The sequence below is a fragment of the Poecile atricapillus genome, chromosome W (genome assembly GCF_030490865.1).
Source record: "Poecile atricapillus isolate bPoeAtr1 chromosome W, bPoeAtr1.hap1, whole genome shotgun sequence".
Lineage (NCBI taxonomy): Eukaryota > Metazoa > Chordata > Aves > Passeriformes > Paridae > Poecile > Poecile atricapillus.
Genome location: NC_081288.1, coordinates 26,781,713 through 26,802,949, shown reverse-complemented (window position 1 = coordinate 26,802,949; position 21,237 = coordinate 26,781,713). Strand labels below are relative to the sequence as shown.

Below are 21,237 nucleotides of genomic sequence, written 5' to 3'. Positions count from 1 at the left end.
ACAGCTCCACCCCGAGGTCACCTCATCTACCAGCTTCAGCCTGATGCTTCCCACAGGTACAGGTGCACTAATGTTTCTCACTTCTTTGCAGGTCACTGTTTCCAGGCATGCTGGAAAGTAAGATGGGGCAATAAAAAAAACAAGTGTTAAGGAAGAAAAGCTGGAAACAATAGATTCTTTCCCCCAGCACCCTCTTAGAGTGTGTGTGCCAATGTGGAGAGCTACTGCCAGAGAAAGGGGAAATAATGAGAGTCCTGATCCCCCCAAGAGAGAGTCAAGACCTCTGCAAAATAGTTTGTACAGTTTTAGGCCAGATGGATTTTTGAGGGAGGGAAATGGGTTGTTTCATGTAATTTTATTGAACTCCTCGATGCACTAAACAGAGTTTCATCTCCTTGAGTCCTGGGATTATGTGAACTTTAAAAAAAAGAAAACAGCTTTATAACAGAATTGTTTCTAGATGTCATGGCTGCAGGGAGAAGCTTCAAAACATGACTCATAAGCATGTGAAATACCAGAGAGCAAAATTAAAGAGATTTTAAACGATTAGAAAACACAAACAAACTAGTAATGTTGGAGTCCTACTCATCTAAAATGCTTGTTTTTGGCAACATCTTGTCTCACCAGTTCTTAATTCCAATTGTTGCCCACACAGACATTTGCCTTTCTGTGGGCTTGGTATCTCCAGAAAACATCCACCCCAAAAGCTGTGACTGTAGGAAGGGTCTTTGTCCAAACAAAGATTAATCATGAAACAGATGGGTCGGTCCACCAACACTTTTGCATATAATGTGATGTGTAGCTGCAGTGTGTGCTCAATAGTGGCCCCAAGAGGGGAGACAGTTTGGGGGATGGCTAGAGCCTGCTCACCATCATGTGCCTCTGTTTACTGTCCTCAAACCTCACAAAGGTTGGGAAATGTGATACTCAGGTACTCGGGTGACAGACTCATTAAAAAGGGATGAGAAGGAAGCTTTAGCTAAGCATCAGCACAGGATGGGATTTTGAATTTCATTTTTATTGCAAAGCCCGTTGAAACAAGATCCTTTTTAGTGGTGGGCTACCAATCACTAACACCCACTGTGGCCCTGAGAGCTCATTTCCCAGGATTTGATTATGTTTTGAAAACCTGCAGTACACCAGACACCTGAGCAATGGTCACACATAGATGAACAGAGATAAAGACACATCAAAGGACTAAACAGATCTGTTTCCCTGGGTGTGGAAATACAGGTGTTTATTTTCATATGGATTTGTATCCTATATTCCTCTAAGTCCCCCATCCACACCCCCTATTGCAACATCCTTTTCACAGTGAGAGTTCACTTCTAACATGGCATGTCAGGTTCCTCAAGTTTTCCTACTTGAGAGACACTTGATGTTGTGTGTGATTTGAAACTTAGGCCAAGTAAAACATGTCACCATTAGCTTCCACTGAAACATATCAATAAGGGCAATTCTTTAGGTTTCTTTCTTCCATCCAAGCCACTGATTGTTACTAAACTTGCCAGCTTGGCCATGCAGGAGCACAGGAGCCAATGGTCTTGTAGCAAACCAAACTAAAACTGCATCCCTCCCCAAAGAAAAAAATCCAGACCATTTTTTTTTTTTCCATATAGTATGGTTATTTTGAACGTCATAACTTTATTGAGACACCAGTAGTTACCACCTTCACTTTGTTAACCACAAATATATAGGACATTGTAAACACAGGTGCCGAGGTGGCGGGGTTTGCTGTAGTTGAATTTTGGAACGGACAGGGGCAGGGGGAGGGGGAGGAGGGGTGAAGGGACACTCGGGCTTACACAAGACCACTCAGAGGATCCTGTATGCGGCAGGCCATCCATGAGTCATCGTATATACGCATATATGTATAGCTTTATATTATACATCTTTTTAAATATATATATATAATATATATACTATACACAGGCAGTAATGTGGCAGGGGAAGGGGCAGGGCAGCCCAGGTGGTGTTACAAATGCCACACAGGCAGCAGGGAGTTGTCTGGATGTTTGAACTTGCTGCATGAGGTGGCCTCACTGGGTTCCTTACCTTGTACCTGCTCTGGGGATGGGAGCTGAGACTCCTGTGGGAACCACCCTGCAATGCTGCCTTCCTGGGTCCTCCCAAGTGCTTGCAAGGGTATAGGGACAAAGACACCTCCTCCCCTGTGGGAACTGCCAGGAATAACGCAGAGAGGAAGGGCATGTAATGAGGTGATGAACAGGGTGATGGGGATACGGGTGATCCAGGGATGGGGACACATCAGGAGGCTGAATCCACAGACAGAACTGGGGCAAGGTTTCATCATCTCTTTGCCCTTCACAGCCTCTGCTTCCATGAAACAGTCCCTTACTTGTGGTCTTCGTAAGATAAGAAGACATCAAGGGGTCATTGCTCCCAATAAGGGATGTGTAATCCTATAATGTGGATCTCTAATTGGAACAAATGGCAGAGGGGGAAGAAAGCCACCTTATCATTTTGCTTGTACAGCCTCCCCTCTGATCTCCTAATCTCTAGAGTAGGGCTGATCTCACCCACACTTAGAATGTAAAAGGGACATGTTCCAGTCAGCTGCTCAGGTCTCGCCTATGATCACCAGAAATAGGCAGCGTCTTATCAGAAGCACCTAAGATAAGATAACCAGCCCTTTAGGTAGGTCTGTATGTCTCATCAGCTACAGAACCAGCCAAATGCCAATGGAAATTGCACTCTGCATTTTAAAGGGCTACATGCAAACAAGCAGAATCCCACTCCCAGGTCGGTCACCACCAACCCTCCACTGCAAAGGCTGAAAGCACATGAACCCAAGCAGAGTATGTCTTCTCCCACGAGCAAAACAAGTTGTCCAAGTATCTAATGTTGTAGAGTGCCCTGTCACATTAATGCTCTTCTTATGACACAAAGCAAGGAGAACAGCGAGATGGGAGGTAACCCAAGATGAAGTCACCTGGCTCATGTCTCACTGAAGTGGTGCTCTGAGGGGGAGGCTCATTCCTGCCTCAAGCCCACCTGAGCCCATCAGCTGGTTACATGAGGGAAGCAAGCCCAAGAGGATAAAGAAAAGCTTGCTCATTAGTCAGCCCCAAATGGTGTTTAGACACCTACGTAACTCTGATGGGAGGAGGGGCATGCAAGCTGCTCCTGCACCACACCCCAAAACAGATCCCCCACATACTGCCCATACCTCTCCTTATGTGCCTAGTCACTCACAGAGAGGGATCTCCCAAAAGGTACAACACATTTTTGTGCTGAGGGATGGCTACTTACAGCCTCCACCTCCTCTTGGTTCCCTCCCCACACCCCAAATGAAAGCATGACACAGATGAGTCTGGGTGAGTACAATAATTTCTCTCCTCCTCCACCTTGTCAATCATTCTTCTTCCCTGGTGGGAGACAGACAGGAGGGTGTCCCCCCACATCCAGTCACAACAAACCTCTCTCAATAAAGTAAACCCATCCCAAGCCTAAATATTAGGCTGAACCCACAGAAACTGAAGCTCAAGGGTCTTCCTTCCAAAAAGCACCTCTCCTATTTACAGTATTGCATTCACTTATAGCCACAGAGCAAGGGATGTGTGCCTGTGCCCAGTCATTCCTGCTGTGTCCTTAGGGCTACCTGATCCCCTGTTCCTGTCCTCACCAGTGGGTAATCACCACCAAGGCAGAGCAAGCCTGTGGAGGACAAGCCATGGGGACAGCCACTGGCAGCACAAGTGTGCCGGTAGGAGCAGGGAGAAACAGTGCCTGTGTAGAGAGGAGAACACTGCTCCACTTCCCTCTGGGGGCCTGCTGCTCTACAGTTTCTACCCCTTCCCTATCTATGGGGCGCTGGGAGGAGGGAAGAACTGGTAACCTTGGTGTCCTCCAAATGAGATGTTCACAGCCACAAGCCAGACCTATGTCCCATTCTCCCCACTCCTAGGGGGAATATGAGGAATAGGCTGAATGTGCATTGCAGGCACCAACAGATTTTGGATCTGTTCCTGACCTCTGCCACTGAGACTAGTGTTGCATCAAGCAGGGTGACTGCCTAGGGGATGGACCTCCTCACTGCTGCAAGGTAAAGCCTGCTTCTTGTGCTCTGAGATATGTCTGTGCCTGGGAGAATTGTCTAGGTAGCTATTGCTGATTTATTTCCATTTAGGGGAAATCTGGGAATCTGTCTTCACACACAGACCTAACTTCTAACTTGAAACAGAGAGTGGGCTTACACAGTTGTGTCTTTACTTGGAGCAAAATCATGAGGAGTGTGGAATGACGCCCATACAAGCTCTATCTAAGAGTCACTGCTGCCACCTAGTCGAGGCTTTTAAGTCAGCCAGGATCTGAGATGTTGCAGAAGAGCACTAAGGTATGGTCTATGGCAAGTACAGAAAGTCCAGTTTTCAGACAACTCAGTCTGGCCCAAATCAATTCTCTGCACACCAAGACCTCCTCCCTATCTGAGTGGGAGGCAAAGTGCAGCCGTACAGGGTAGGACCCTTCCCAGCTTGCATCCTTCCCTGCACCCCTCTGCAAGAGCCAGACACCTGCTGGCCATCCCAGCAGCAGTACTTCTAAGTGGGGTCCTGCTCCATTCCTGTGTTCTACACAGATGGTGTCAGCAAGAGGCTTTGTACTATTTTAAAGGAACAGAGGCATAGAGGAAGGTTCAGCAGGACCTGAGGAGCAAAACTATCTTTCTCCTCCTCCTGCCCTGGGTGAAATGACAAAGCTGCCCTTTCCCCCTTGAACCAGCCCAGCTGGAGTTGAAGGCTCTCAGGGCCCTCTAGAAGCCCACCTCCTCCATCCTGCCTCCACAGGCACTGGATCTGGGCCCAGAGACTGTGTATGGCTCCCCTCCTGCCTCATCAAACATTGGTCTGGGAAAAGCAGTGACTAGCAGGATGTACAGGTGAGAGGAAATCACCTCCACCTCAATCCATGGGGGCTGAGGAAGGAGTGAATCTCAGAGCACTACCCCTCCACTCCGCTCAATCTCTTGCTGTAACCTACAGACGTGCCTGTGATTTCTGATTGTACCTGCAAATCTTCTGTTTTCCCTTCCAATTTTCTCTCCTTGTGCTCCTCCCCCTCCCCAATACCACTTCTCCCAAACCCTCTAAAAATAAAGCACCCCTCCCTCACTAGCATGTGGCAGGGAAAAGCCCCCATCTTTACATGGAGGACATTGATCCTTCTGTCCTCCAAGCCCCTCCTCACACTCTTCAATGCTGACTCCAACACCATTCTCCTCCCTGAGCCACGAGGTGCTCCAGACCAGTTTGGATGCTCCCACATCTACTCCAACCTTTAGTGATACCATCTCTTCTAGGAAGGTCCCCAGTTCCTCTCATTTCTTCTGTTCTGCCTCCAACACCCTTTCCCCTGCCCTGCCGGTGCCATAGCTCCTCTCCTGTCCACAAGACAGACTCTGCCCTCTGTAACAAGACAGGAGGGAGAGGAGGAAAGGAGGGACCTTCCTATCAAAATGCAGATTTTGGAAAAAATTGATTCTGGCAGGTAGCTTGGTGGGAGAGGAGAAGGAATAGGTGATAGGACCTTTTTTCCTTTTTTTTTTTTTGCCTTTTTTAAAAACAATAAATAAAAACAGATGACCCAGAAGGCTGGAGCATAGCTGAGAGCCACCTCTTGTACCACTATGCACGTGTCTTGTTTGTGCCTCGGCTTTCTGCCGGCAGTGGGAGCAGGGGCAGAAGGGAAGGGGGAAGGGAAAGGGGCATCGGTGGCTCAGTAGTTCTGCGTTTGGTACCCCTGTGTCTCGGTGTCGAAAGCATCTGCTGGAGGGGGCTGCTGGTATGTCCCCACCGCATCTGTAGCATCCTCCTCGTTCGTGTAGGGAGCATAAGGCATGCCGGAGTCCTGGCTTGGGTCCATGTAGTCCTGGGAGAAGAGGGCCGAATCGGCACCCAGCTGGAAACGCTGATACGCCAGGAATGCCTGGCCCACCTTTAAGGGAGGAGGTGAAGGGAGGAGATGGGAAGCACAGAGGGGAGGGAAGAGGAAAAAGAGGAGGAACGTACCGAAAAAGAGAAACAAACAAAAGTGGTGTTAGTAGTGGTTATGGATTAGTGTGCAAGGCCCACCTGGCAGATTGCCGGTGAAATGCCCCAAGAGCATGGAAGTCCACACTCTCCCACAGAAAGCACGAGCCCACAAGGAGAGAAGAAGACTGGGCAAGGATGGCTGCAAGACCAGCTGGCTGTGTGCAGCCTTCCAAGGCTCCCTGCTTTCTCTGGGATGTTCAGGGCACCTCCTGTCTGCCGGTGGAGTTTCACCAACATCACACAGGTCGAGGAGGCTCAGTTGGCACGTGGTTATCCCAGTCAGCCCCTCCTGGCTGTGGGAAGGCAATCTGCCTCAGCAACACCAGAGGGCTTAGCTGCTGGGCTGCGTGTACCAGGCCATTTAACTTGTAAAGGCCAGTAAGGAGAGCAGGATTTGACACCAAGTACTGAGGTAGAGGTCACCCCCTGAAACACTTTCATCAGTCAACATCCACAAGATGTAGCACAGACCTTGGGAAGGAGCAGCAGGAAGCAAGGCAGCTGCTTCCCAAACCAGGGGACAGTTTGCAAGTAAACTGCTGTCTCCTGCCTCAGGCACTGCAGGCAGGGCACCTTTTGGTGGACTGGGGGAGCAGGGTGGCACAGGGTTCAGCAGGCGTGGCTCACTGTCCCAGAGCATCCCTGAGAGGTGAGCAGTCTAGCAGGTGATGGGGGAGAGATTTTTGGGGAATGAGGTTTGGGAAGAAATGGAAGAGATAAAACGATGGGAGCAGAGGGCATCTCCTGGCTGAAATATTAAGTCTGAGCAGTCATCAAATAAAGGCACAGTGGTGTTACATAGCATTAGTTAAGGTATGGGTGAGGGAGAGAAGGGAGCAGAAGAGGAGAAGAAATTGCCAGTTCCAACCTTCCAGAGGGAGATGCCCTGTTCAATGGACAGCCCCGCACCAATTCAATGGCCCATATCTTCCCATCCCATGCCCTGCAGTGACCACACATTCATAGTCAGGGCATTGGAACCAGCTCTGCTCAGTGACCTCCTCCAGCTGCATCCCTCCACCCCTTCCCCCAAATTCTCCTGTCAGCAAGGGGCACTAAGGCAGCAAGGATGGGGAGTTAGGGAACAGGGTATTGTATTCCTCCTGAAAATTAATGTCTCTGAGTCTCCGGAAAGCCAGAAATGCCAGGAAGCCCTGTGAGGAGAGAGAGTGGTGTGGGAAGGAGAATCAGTAAGGTAGAGCAAACCAGAGTGTTTGACTAAAATAAAAACAAACCTCAAGGAACCAGGGGAAGAGGATGCCTGTTTGGCCACTTGCAAGCCTGTGCATGGGAAAGGATCACTGCAGGTGATGACACCTCCCAAAGTGTCCTGAGGGATCTCTTGCAAAAGCCCTGCTCCTTGTCTCACTTTCTGCTGGAGCTTTCAAGGGGCTTTTGGCAGCACTCGAGTGCAGCACACAGCTCATGAAGGGAATACACACTGCTGTTCCTCAATCTTGCTTGGTGTCACCATGGTGAGGGTGCTGACAGCACAACCCTTTGCAGCCCCACTTCCTCTTGGACAGCTCTGACCTTTCCTACCTGGCCCCTACAGATAGGGCCTGTAGGAAGAAGAGAAGATAAAGCCCCAAGGGCTTATGCATGGAGACAAGGTTAAAATGCTTTCCTGCTTGGCACTATCCTGTCACTTGACAAAAAAATCACTTGTGCTTGGTGCTCTCAGATGCAGGAGGGAATCAATATTTATATTGCACCCAACAGTTTTTCTAGGAAACTAGCAATAAAGAACTGCTGGGCAAAGGGCCATCTTAAGACAGCACCATCACCTTCCTAAAAGGTGACCCAGTGAGGTGGCAGTCCAGTGGTGGGTAAAGAATCCAGAAGAACAATGAAGACATCTTGCATGACGGGAGCAAAGGTGGAAGGGAGATGGGTGCAACCCCTGGCCTGCAGGTCCCTTCTCTGTTTAGTGTCTGTAAGGTGAAAATGAAGTCCTCTGACACACAGAGAAAACAGTAACAGGCTGTCCAGAGAGGTGGTAGATGCCCCATCCCTGGAAACATTCAAAGTCAGATTGAACTGAGCTCTGAGACACCTTGATCTAGTTGCTCTTTGCAGGGGGGTTGGACTTTAAAAGTCCCTTCCAACCCAAATTATTGTATGATTCTATGACAATGGTGGCTGGGGAGCTGGCTTGTCCAAGGCCATATTAAAGGTCTGTCAAGAACACTCCTCACTGGGATATGGGACTCTCTTTCCCATTGTGCTTATTAGTGCTCTAAAACCTTCTTCCATATAAGTTTTTGAGTCCCTGTTTCGTTCCCAACCACCTCCTCTCCTGCTTTTCTTTCTCAGAAGCCATGTGAACTGAGATCCCAGAGGGAACCACTCTTAGCCAGTCACCTTTCATTCCCCACAAGATAATACAGCACAGAGGACATTTGATCCAACATCATGGCTACTGTACTCACCCAGGTAAAGATGGAGAAGAATGAGAATGTGATGGCTGCTCGGGCTGCATCTCCTCCCTCATTCAGTGGGTTGTCCTCTGGTTTTGAAGCTTGCCACTGGTTGGTTAGAAAGCAGAAGCCAACGAACCAGAGGAATGCCCAAAAGGCTGGGATGGACCACCACCAGCATGCCAAAGGGAAGGACAAAGACGAGAAGAAGATATGTGTGAGCATAACATAGATATATTACATTCTCTGGAAATTTCAATCCTCTGAGACCCACCACTATGTTGCAGACTGAGCCAAACTGACTGCTCAGCCAGTCTGAGCCCAAGTGAGCTGGCAGGCTCCCTGACAGCAAATTGTCAAGGTGACCAAGAGGTGTCTGCAGAAAGCACCTCAGGAGAGTTCATTTGCTCGTGTTTGGATTGATCACAGGACTTGCATTTGGCCTTGGGAGGGAGCCTGAAGGGCTTCCAGTACTAGAGACATCACCTGGGCTCTATGAAAGAGCCACTGCTTCACAATCCTGTCCTGCAAGGACAAGCAAAGAGCAATTCCTTCCACAGGAGCTGCAATAGAGTGGGAAGCAGCTGGTCTGCAGTTACAGAGACCAGCTTGTACTCAGGACAGAACAGCTCAGGGACTCCCATCAAGGAAAGGTGCTGAAAGATCACTAACATGTTGTGTCCCCAGGAAAGGGGTGAAGGTAGAAGGTACTGACCCTCTGCCAAGCACAGTGAGAGAAATGGGCATTCCAAAGCAACAGAAAAACAGGGCACAATCCTTCCTCTTGTCTTGTCAGCTCTACGTAGGATTGCTAGGCAAGGGGCTAACTGTGAAAGAACTTGCAAGCCTGAAGTCCTTTGCAAATTCAGGTGCTTCACCTGATCCTGCCCTCACTCCATTCCTGGCCCCTTTGACATACTCCAGGGGGAGCCTGACATGGAGCAGTTTGCCTGAATGGCTGGAATAAGCCAGGAGGAAGCTCACCCGAGACTCCGATGTCCGAGAGCACTGCCTTCTTGCGGTCCTTGACGCTGCTGATCTGCGGGAAGTAGGCATCCAGAGCCAGGTAAAGAAGGCAGCTGAGGAAGGCGAGGACACCCACGGTAATGCCATAGTTGCAGGCATTGTGATTGCGGTTGAAAATGCAGTGCTCTTCTACCTCATCCATGCGGTTCACGTACCCTTCATTGACAATGGAGCCGAACACCACGATAGAGAACACCTGGTGGGGAGGGAGGCCGGAGACACATCAGGGCAAGCACCATCTCTCTGGACTGGCAGAAAGGAGCAGAGTTCTACAGGGGACAGACACCCTTTACCAGCACCTTTCTGCTCTGCTGAGCTCCTGCCCTGCTGCCTTGCCCGAGTTGTAGCCACAGGGAATTTTACATGGTCTCATTTTATTTCTGAGGATTAACTTAAAATAGGACATTTTTAGATTGAACCTTCTTATCCATCTGACCTAAAGTGATGCAAAGCAGCTGCAGTCTGGAGTAAGGGTGGCTTCCCACAGACACACAGGGAGGTGACATGGAGTATAAATTGGGATATGGTTCTGGTGCGGGTGCCTGCATACAATGGCTTCAAGTAGTGGAAATCCTCTTAGTCTGCTCTTACTCTCCCACTCACTCCTTTCTCTTCAAGAGATTAATTGTTTCTACCATGCATTTGTTCACTGATTTTATCTATCAAGCTACTACGTTCTTTTCCCCATCCACCCTCCCACAATCCACAGCCCTGTTTGCTCTGCAGCTCCATTCTGCTGGGCTTCCATTCTCCCCATTTCCCCATGGCACACACCTCTTTCCACCAGTTTGCCAAGAGCCTGCTTCATGACAGCACCTATCCTTCTGTCCAACATATAGGTGCCTCCAGATTTCAGAGGCCAAAACAATACTTCAGGACCCTACTCCAGGTCCATTTTTCAGGGCCATTGTGAGTCGTCCCTACCTGTCACTGCCACTGCCACTGCATGGTATTTTAAATCAGGCCGAATTAAGGATGAGTCCAGGTAGAAATGCCCTAATCCGCAGTTGCTGGTCTAATCTTTGCTCATGGGCTTAGCCTTCGTCGCCTGCCACAAGGCTGTCCCTCTTTGACACAGCAGGTTCACCAAAGCAGAGAGCTATTTACAGCAGCCCCAGTCCTGCACCTTGCATCTCAAACAAAAACGCTTTCCCTTCCCCACAGAAGAAAGCGGGGAATATTAAGGCAGCATGTACAGATTTTTCTTTGCAGGGCATCTGGAGATCCTCACTAGGAACAGCCGACTAGATGCTGCCTGCAAGAGCCTCAGAGAAATGGGAATGGGACTTCAAGTATGGGATGAAATTACATATGACGTGCACTAGAACATTACCAGGGTACTCTGCCAGCATGGGAAATGTCTGCACAAGACCTGGCACCCTTGGAACCACCAACCCATCCCCAAGGAGAAGCAGCATGTAAGAAGATGAGGAGGCCAAGTCTTCTACAGAAAGTGGAGCTAGGTCTGAGTCTTTGCCTGCTCAGGACCCCAGTTCCACTTAACCCAACCAAGCACCAGAAGACAACCCAGAAAGCAGAGAAGGAGCTTTGTGAGTGCAGGGAAAATGGTTGATGAATGCCAAACCAATACACCACCTATCATCAGTGAGGCTGGATACCTGAGATCCAAAGCACAGACCTCTGATGCATGGCCTGTGACATTAAGAACCAGAGAAAAAGCCTTACTCACAGTCCCCCAGCAGCCCTTGAGCAGATACTCAACATCAACCACATTTCACCTGCAAAACTCTAACAAATATCCATTGACACCAATATTATTTTTTCACCTCAAGTCTCATAATTGGGTCACACTTGGGTTGCTGAAATTGGGTGTATCACGCTAGAGCAAACTAAAAAAAGCTGGAAGCTGGTGTTCCCAAGCGTAGGAGCTGTATGGGTTCTCTGAAAATCACAAGAGCTTTTTAAGTTTAGAAGTAAAATAACCAATTTGTCCTCCTCCTCATCCTTCTTGCAAATCTAGATGGATCATATTTTGCAGAAATTGCCCGTTTAAATTAAATAAGAATGTCTTCTGCTAGAAGCAAAAATTTCATCCTCAAAATTTTAGCCTGAATAGTTTGGAAAGCAGCAAAATTACAATTACAACTGACAATTACAGCCAGGCTCTTCCAGTGGGATGTCTAACACACCTTCACAACAGGCTGGGCTGACAGGTCTGCTTAGGGTCATTGACAATAACACTCTGTTCCTCTGACCCAAGGAAGAGCTGACAGACTCCTGATGTGACATCCCAGTATGAGGCTGTGACCAGCACTGATGCTGACCCCTGAAGTACCAAACTCCATATATTGAGCCTACAAAATGGGTGCCCTGTTTTCTGCAGCATTCGACAGAAAGCTTATCTTCTTTTAGGAAGATGAGGAACAGCCTCTAAAGTAGCATAGTCTGGTGTTCAGTTTTGGTTTAGGACTCAAAACTGGTAAAATGTTGATTCCCTGAGTCAGACAAACCCTTGCAATGAGCTGTATTGTGAGTCTCTGCTTACTCATTTGGGATGAATGAACTTCTGTAATGGTCTCTCCCCAGAGACACATCTGTGGAGATACATCCTGATGCACATCTTCTCTCTGCTTTTACCTTTGGGTTTGCTGCTGGGCTGGGCAGATTAATTTCTTTTTGCATTTGCTCTTTCATACCTTTTTATGCTGGCACATCATAAAGGCACAACTCAGAGTCACAAGACTAGAGGAACATCTCCCTCTCCCTAATTTCCAAGCAGAGGTGGCATTCCTAAGCTTCCTTTCTCCATCTGCAGACAGCCAAGATGCCAGACTTCTCTCCTAGGAAGAGAAACCCGTTTCACAGCCTGGAGGTGCCCAAGGTATGATTTACAGGCAAGCATTTGATTTCAGATGGAGTTTTCTGTGGAGATTCCACTAAGCATGTTCTCACTTGTGAGCAGAGTAAGACACTGTGGATGCTTATCTTCTCTGTCCCAAAGTACTCTTTGTCCTTAGGAAAGTTTTCTATGGACCAAAGCACAGTAGCTTAAGAGATGTCTCCTTCTCTCTGTGTTTTCCTCACCATTGGTATCAGCTCTGATCCATGCTCCACTCCATGGTACTGCAGAGAGGACAAAAGAGGGGGCGTGCTCCCTTTGCCAGCCTGTCACCACCCTGATGGCACAGCAGAACGCTGTGAGGCCCCACTGTGCACAGAAGCCTTGAGCTGGGCTGGGTTACACTGACTGGGCAAGAATGAGCACGCTCAAACCGGAGATTCCAGGCAGAGCTGGACAGCAGAAGAAGCAATTGCTGCTGCTGCTGCTGCTGACAGGCAACATCACCTGTTTTATTCCCATGACGTCCATACCCGGAAATTGTTGTGACAAACAATGTTCTGAAAAAAAAAAAAATCATAGTTCTGAGAGCTTAGATCTTGCAGTCTTTAGGAGAAACAGTTGCACACTTCATCCATGGCAGCTATTTCTTGTTGGTAAGGGAGCACCAACTGATGTGGCAACCCATCTTAGAAAGAGCAAATATATTTTGTTTCCTTGATTTCACAATCCATGCCCTGCAAGATGATCCAAGCAGCAGATGCAGAATGAATGACTGTCTAGATTATAAACAAAGCACCAAGTTTTCAAGGATTAAGTGTTTATGTTCCTGTCCCTATCACATCTGCAGCACTTGTAAGGAAATGCCAGCGACCACCAGCACTGGGACAAGCTTCTTCTGCTCTGTTACTGCTGCTTGTGTCTTCTCCTGCCATTTGGCACCCACTGCATAAAGCCTTGCCTACGGCCACTAATAAAGTGGCCCAAAATACACATTCAGCTGCAAAGAGGAGGCAAGGAGAAGATGGCAGAAGTCTTCTCCTGACTGAGCAATGAGATGCAGGCAAGTGGCTTGTCTGCAGACTAAGAGGAGGCCTTCCGAGGCTTCCAAATGCAGCCCATCTTTCCACTCAGCAGAGGGAGATCACTGGCCACTTTCTTATGCTTGTTAACAAAAACCAGCCAGCCATCCCCAGCTTTGTGCACTTAAGCTGCCTCATTTCTTCAGCAAGGCTGCTTCGGTCAGTTAACAGACTTGAACTAACTAGATTTTTAGGTTGAGAGGGTTTCTTTAAGCCTCCAAGAGCAAAATCAATTGGGCAGGTGTGCAGCCTGTCTGGAGGTACACATTTAATAAGCAGTAATATATTTGACTACACTCAAAAAAGGACAGAAAAGAGCACTTGGAAAAGATCTGACCAACTCAGCCGTGCTGCTAGGACCTGGCTTTGCTCCACTTCACTGCTCCTTAAACACCACATCAACATAGGTTGTTGCAATCATTTTCTTTGATTCCTGTTTTCATCTAAGAGCTTCGAAGACACCAAGTGTAGCCCAGAGCCAGATGCATTGCAAAGCTGACAGAGGCAGAGCAAAGTGCCAAAAGACGCAGCAAAATGAACTTAATGCTTAGCACTGCGGGGAGGAGACAGAGAAGATGAGAGTTGTCCTCTCCTTGTTTTTCAAGAGGCTCATGCTGACCCTTACAGGCACATAAAAGCTCATTACAGTGAGAAAAGTGCAAACTAGGCAAAATTCTGCATCTTGTCATAAAATACCCTTTTTAACCCCCCCTTGGTAAACTAGGTAATATGATTTTGCCAAAAGCTAAGGTGAGAGATGGGAAGAGAGGCTCTCCAGTCCCTCCCCACTGCAGGCTCAGCCCTGCAGAAAGCCAGGCAAAACCTCCTGAGCATCATGTGAGGCACTTTCCACCATGCTGCCCATCCCCAGCTGTGCATCAGATGCTCCTGAGCATCATGTGATGGATGCAAAGCACGGCCAGCCTCTGGCAGTGCACTAGGTTTTTCCTGCACCTCATCCCAGGACTTTGTCATGCTGCCTTCATGACTTCATCCCCAAGATCCCCCTGATGGCTGTGGTGGGGATGAGACTGAAGAGGGTTTCTGCTGAGCTGCCTGCTTGGGCTTGCCGCGATGCCCTCCAGTCACAGCCTCTGTCGCACTGCGTGCTGCCTCTTCCTCTCACACACCCCGCTTTTTATTCTGTTATAGAGAGGAAATAGTTTGATGACATAATGTTCCTCGTGGGACTTCAAATCAAATCCCCCTCAGGCAGAACGAAGCCATAACCTCTTCTGAGTTTGATCTGGTAATGACCAGGAATAAATCTGTTTAAAAAGAAAGCAAGAGCAGGAGATGGTGCAAATGACAAACTGACAGAGATGATCTGACTTTCATTTTCATTCAGCCACTTGCAAATGGAGTCTCTAGAAAGCTTTGGAGTGCCCTGCGCAGACATGGAATATTATTATTATTACTATTATTATTGTTGCTGTTATTATTATTGTTGTTGTTGTTGATATTGTTATTTTCATTAAATCTACTTGTATTTAGTTCATTTTGAAGAAAACACATGCAGGTTTTGAGATGCATGGGACTGGCAGCTTGGAAACAGGTGGCCTCTATTTATTCCTCCCAGCCAGCACCATGCAGGCAGCCTCCTGCCCACAGTCTCGACAGTCTGAGCCTTGTGCAGGTGCTGCAGGAGGCCAGTCTCCCTGGACCTCATTTCCCTGAACATGGGACAGGGGGAAAAGCACAGGTATACCAGCACCTCCCTCCCAGCTCACCCTCCCTGGCCATCAGCCACGTGGCACCAGCTCCCTGGCCAAGGCTGAGCCGGAGCAGGTGACTGAAGGGAGAAAGGCTCCGCATCCCTAATTCCTGCCATGGGATCTGGGACACACTCTCCTGGCCAGCCAGCTTTTTTTTCACACATGGTTTGGCAGCTGACTGCCTGGCCATTAACCCTTCTGCCTCCCACCAGACCTGTGCTCAGGTCTCATGCACTTCCCATGGTTGAACAGCATCTTCTGTCCCACCACTGCTGGTGACAGCCCTCCACAATTACATGTCCATGGTGGTATCCAGGTTCCTCTGTGCTTTCTAGATGGTCCCTACATTGCTGTGCCACTTGTCAGTGAAGTGACCACCCAAAAGCTGCACCTTTCTCCTAGATGAAAAGTTCAGTTTTCTTTCTAGCAACACATCTCGCCCTCCTTGGCTTGGCTGTGCCAGCATAGGCAGACAACTGCACCCCGTGCCACCTGCAGTGCCTGCTCTTCTTGCAGCCACATGGGTCCACTCTGCTGCCTTGTTTTGACACAAAGATTTCCCTCAGCCACGTCCCATCACCATGCAATTCCTCTGCTTCTCTCCCCTGTATGCCTCTCATGTTTTGAAACAGCAGATTACATATGGTTGTCTTATTTTTTGTTCATGTTTCTGACTGTCTTTGGTCCCTATTGCTACTTCTCAGACTTTTATCTGGAAATATCATTAAAGAGAGATTTGTTTCTGCTCCAGATCCTTCCTGGAAATGCTATGCTGGAAACAACACAACCTGCTGTATCCAACCTGAATCGGTGTGCAACTGTGCATATCTGTTGTTCATCTTCTGACACAGCCTTTCACCCAATCTCAGTGACAGCAAAGCTCCAAAAATCCTTTTGAAGCTGACCTAGGCAAGGGCATCCCATGAAGAACTGTCCCTAGGGCTTGACTGAAAGCACGTGCTTTGAACTGCCGTATTCCTTTCATCTGCACCAATTTACCTCACAAGCACACAGCCAGCTAGTGTGGTGGCTGCAGCAAAAATGGGGTGGAGGAGCAGAGGCAGAAAAGCATGAGCTATGGGTCAGGAACATGGGCAATGCTAAATTAACTGAGGAGAGAAAGAAGGTGGGAGCCCAGTTGCAGCTGCTTTTAGACTAACAAGGCCTCCAGGCTCTAAGGCTCTGTTTAACCGCCATTGCAAACCCATCCTATGTGTCCTTGGGAAGAGACAAGTGGTATTGTAAGCCAAACATGAGTGTGGCAGGCCAGGGATCTGCTGGCAAGGCAGGGCATGGGGCTCTCTGCCATGCTGTGGCTAGTTCCCATCCTCCAGCTTTCAGGTGCCAACCTCTCAGAGGGAAGCCAGGAATGTGGTTCCTGTCCTTCACCTGCTGTGTCTGCTCAGCTGGAGCGGCTTGGGATGTGCTGGGGGTGTAAACACAGGGGCCAGCCCTTCTGTACTACTTCAAATCTTCTGGATGCTCCTATCAGACAGAGAACATGGTGGCAATAGCAGCAAGTGATGGAAAAGGAGACTGAGTGCCTCCCCTCACCAAACCTCCCTTCGGAGAGGCAGTGACCTTGGTGTTGGAGGGGGAATTGGCACCTCAGCCTGTGTGACAAATTTTAATGGGCTGCTTTGTCTGTGCAGCACTGGTTAGAAATACTCTTACTCAAGCTCACATCAAAGCAAGCTGGGCCTGCTTCCAAAAACTGAGTTACTTTTGCCTTGTTAGGCTTTTACATCAAGCAGCACTTCAGTTTCTCCAGCCAGCAGGTTTCCAAGCAGACAGGAGCACCTGGAACAACCTGTTTCGATTAGCATTTTACTTATTTATGGTGCCAGTGCTATATCCAATGCCTGTTGGTTGCAGAGGAGCCACCCAGCTCCCCTGCACTGGCTGTGGAGAGCGCTGCTGCACTGCCCTGTGGGTCAGGGCACAATGGGAATAGGTAGGGACGTGCTCACACTCGCCTGCTTTATTTCAAGAATAATCCTGGAGCTGTGCAGCCCTAGCTCAGTGTGGGTCACCCAGCATCACGAGCTCCAGCTGTAGCAACAATAGCTCCAGCTTCTGGGTCACCTAAACATCCAAACCTGACATGGCAACCCCACAGAGCCACCACTGATCACCAGCACACACACCAGGCAACCTTTCTGTAGGGAGACACTCTGCTGTGCCTGCTGACCTCCAAAGCACCCACGAAACCTGAGCTGCCTCACAACGCTGTCGTGGTGGACAGATGTTCCAGAATTGCTAAACTCTTTCCATAGTTTAGCATTCTCCTTGTCAAATTTACCCTATCTCCTCTTCAGCAAGGAGCAACATAAATAATCATCGGTCATCCCATCTGTTCCTCATCCTGCAGTTCTCCCTGGAGATTTGCTGCCACCTCAATTGGGCTGTGAACTCCCTGGGCAGGAGCCACTTTTGGTGCCTGTTGGTAAAAAGCCATATGCACCTCTGTGCCATCATGAAGTCTGCTAAAAGGCAGCATGACCCAAGCCCAAGGTCAGTGCCTGAGGAAGTAATCATGGGAATTTCTGCTCTCAGTGAAGGCTCATCACGTGAAACAGGCCAAAAGGAGCCTCCAGCTTGCCCTGGAGGGACAATGGACCATTCATGCCATGAGCAGGATAAAGGCAAATGAGATCTCAGGAGATGGCAGGCAAAATACTTTCAGTGTGTGCAAAAGCATGTGAATGGAAGGATTCTCAGAGAGACCACGAGGAGGGAGAGCCCTTGGCCACCAGAAGAGTTTGGCTCATAGAACCTGGCACTAGAAAGTCTAAGTATGGGTGCAATCACAGTTTATAAATACCCAGGGGAAAACACCAGGGATGGAAAAGCACCATTTAAATTGAAGGGCAAAAGATCACAAAAGTAAATGGATACTAAAGAGATTAACAGTGGAACCCTCTCTCAGAGGAAGTGAGAAGGGAAGAAAACCACAAACTAGTCTTTTCTCAGCAAAGTTCCTCCAATTTATGGAAGGGGCCATAAAGGGTCTGATGCTTGTGACAGCCTGAGAGAGGATTTCACTGCCCACAAGGACTCCTCTTGGTCTCAAGTTTAAAGAGAAGACCAAAACTTCATCTAAATTTTTTATATTTGGGATCAGCTTTTGGTTCCCCTGCTTTGTTAAAGGAGAGATGCTCAGGAGGACACACAAGACCAAGACAGTGGTAAAGCTGAAGAAGGAAGGCACAGCCTTGCACCATGATGGTCATGGTGCACCCTCCCTTGCTGAACTGCTGACCTGGAGCACCTCCAGCCTCTGCAAAAGAACTTTAATTTCTAGGGCCGAGTGAAGTGCCTGGGGTAAATCCCATCTTGTCCTCTGTCAAGGTCAGATGGGCAGGGAGAAATAGCATGGGGTCCCAAAGAAATGCTGCTCTCCAGAAAGTGTTTCCTGCCAGAGGAGACCTTGCAGGGCACAGAAATGAGCTCAGCAAGCAAGCCAACAGTGTCTGAGATACTCTGAAGCAGATTAGGTGCCTAATTAAAAAACAAACATATTTCTCATTCTCTCTCCCTCACCTGGCGCCTCTGGGAAGCCAAAATCCTGCAGTGCTTGGATGAAGGGGAAAAAAACCCCACCAGACTGAGAGACAGCTAAAGATAAAATTCTGCCACAGAGATTAGCAACGGGAGAGCCTTTGTAGGTCATATCACGTCCATCATCCCTGGGCACACAGGCTGGCTCCACTCCAGCCTCCCAGGGGCGGGGGGCACGCGTACCCCCTCGCCTGGCGCCCAGCAGCAGCCCCGACGCAGCCAACCCGCTCCCAGCGTGATGTGCTGTACTGTAAACAAGCTCAGGCAGATGGACAGACAGACAGAATGCCCGCATTAATCAAGTCCTCAGCTGTCCTGGGGCTTTCCAGCCGCCCCTCCGAGTCACCCAGAGGGGATATCACGCACCCACCCGGCTGGGAGGACAAGGGCTGCTTTCCCACCACCACCAGCAAGCCAAGCCACCTTCCCTTTTCCTCCTTGTTTCCACCTGGCACCGCTTTTATTTTATTTCCCCAAAGCCAGCCTGCTGCTTTGCCTCCCAGCTCCCCTGCGCATGTGTCTCCCCTGCGTTCTCTCCCTGCCTGCCCTCCCTTCTCCGCTCCCGGCTGAGACCTCAATCTCTCCCCCGCCAGCTCGCTGCTGCAGCTCTCGCTCCCTTAATCCCAATGACCTTCTTGAACAAACGCGCCAGCCCCATGGGCAGCCATGGGATCAGCGTCACGAGAAGAGGGAGAAACCTTCCCAAGACACCCCAGTCAGGCTCCTCTTTCCCCCTGCCCCCTTCCCCACGAATTACAAAGAGGAAAACATTACAGGGAAAGCAGGCTGGGGGGCTGAGAAGGTAAGGGTAAAACACAGAGCAACATCCAGCCCTCACAGCCCGCCTCAACTCACCCCAGCACGGCCTGAGCCCAGCACTCTTTGACCCCTAGGAAAGCAATTCCAGGACTGCAGCATCCCTCCTCCCGGGTTCCCCCTGTCACCCCACATCCTGCTGTCTCCCTGCATCCACCATGAACACACAGAGATGGAAGAGTGAGAAGACATCCCACCCTGGAAACCACCAGAGATGGAGACAGGGTCACGGTCCAGCCTGACTCACTCTTTCCCTCCCCACAGAACAAACCCCAGACCAGCCTGCTCTCACCCTATATGGGCCTACATCCACACACACAGATAGACGTACATCCAGCTGTACGTCTGTGTGCAGGTATACCTGGAGATTTATACATACAAAGATACATAAACCCAGAGACAGATCCCTATATCCAAACATACCTGCAGATATATATAAGAGACAGAGCCATAAATGCTACGGAAGCATATACATACATATCTCTGTGTACAGATCTAGGCTGTGCAGAGACCTATTGATGGACACATGCATATTATATACGTGGATAAATACGCATACACACGCATATATAAAACATATAATAATAAATATGTAATACATAACAGCATACGACGATAACATATAATAACATGTAATGGGATAGAACATACAGTGCAATGGTTTTATATGTGTGTGTATGTATGCAGGAGTGCGGGAAGGTCAGGTGTGCGCCCTAGAGGGAGCCCCGCGCCCCCCGCAGCCCGGCGGGTCGCCCCCCGCCCCGGTGCCGGTGCCGGTGCCGGTGCCGGTGCCGCTCGCGGGGCGGCGGGGCCTTACCCAGGAGACGAACCGCAGGATGGTCTGCGGCTGCCGGATGAAGGCCTGCGGGTCGAAGGCGCCGCCGGCTTTCCCCGCTCCGAAGGCGCCCCCGTCCATGGCGGCGCGGGGGTGGGCGGGAGGCAGGCGGGGGGCTCGGCGGGCGGTGCCGGGCTGCGCCGAGCCGAGCCGGGCTGCGCCGAGCCGCGCCGAGCCGAGCCGTGCCTGGCAGCCCGGCGGCGACGAGCCGCGCGCGCCCGCCCACGGGGACGCGCCGCGCCGGGAGCGCGCACCCACCCCTTCCCCCCGCGCCGCCGCCCGCGGCACATGGCGGGGACAAACGTGGGGCCAGGCGGGCCGGGGCCGGGCGGTGCCCCGGGTGCGGGCGCTGCGGGGGTGGGAACGCCTCCCGGCACTAAGGCGGGCCACTCCAGACCCCCGGGGGAGGGATGGGGGCCATGCTGCTCCTGGTTTCTGCCGGGCCCCTGCTCGGCCTTAGTGAGAGAGGCCGCGTCTGGGGCCGTGTCCGGTCCCGGGCTCCCACGTACGAGAGCAAGAGCTACCCGAGAGGGTCCCGCAGAGGCCACAAAGATGGTTTGGGGTCCGGAGCATCTCTTAGGAGGAGAGACTGAGGGAGCTGGGCCTGTTTAGTCTGGAGAACAGAAGACTGAGAGGGGATCTCATTAATGCATATAAATATCTCAAAGGTGGGTGGATGGTGCCAGACGCTTCTCAGTGGTGCCCAGCAGAGCAATAAACTAAAACAAGAGAAATTTCACTTGAACGTGAGGAAGAACTTCTTCTACGTTCAAGATGGCAGAGGAACTGGAACAGGCTGCCCAGGGATATCATGGAGTCTCCCAAGACACCTGGGTACCTTCCCGTGTCACCTGCTCTAGGTGTCCCTGCCAAAGGACTAGTGCCAGAGCCCACTTCCAACCCCAGCAATTCTGTCATTCTGGGATGCT

General features: G+C 50.0%; 1 protein-coding gene across 2 annotated transcripts; it reads right to left on the bottom strand.

Annotated features, from left to right (window-relative positions):
• Positions 1–1,220: 1,220 nt before the first annotated feature.
• On the bottom strand, positions 1,221–20,519 carry LOC131591528 (synaptogyrin-1-like). 2 transcript variants are annotated; one of them, XM_058862332.1, is made up of 4 exons: positions 20,291–20,519; positions 9,458–9,695; positions 8,486–8,631; positions 1,221–5,955 (listed from the first exon to the last, which is right to left on the bottom strand). In XM_058862332.1, the coding sequence occupies exons 1-4, from the start codon at positions 20,387–20,389 to the stop codon at positions 5,737–5,739; spliced, it is 702 nt and encodes a 233-aa protein (XP_058718315.1). In that variant the 5' UTR covers positions 20,390–20,519; the 3' UTR covers positions 1,221–5,736. The 2 variants fall into 2 exon arrangements, with proteins under 2 accessions (XP_058718315.1, XP_058718316.1); XM_058862333.1 differs by having other exon boundaries at positions 5,818–7,207.
• Between the last annotated feature and the right edge of the window lie 718 nt (positions 20,520–21,237).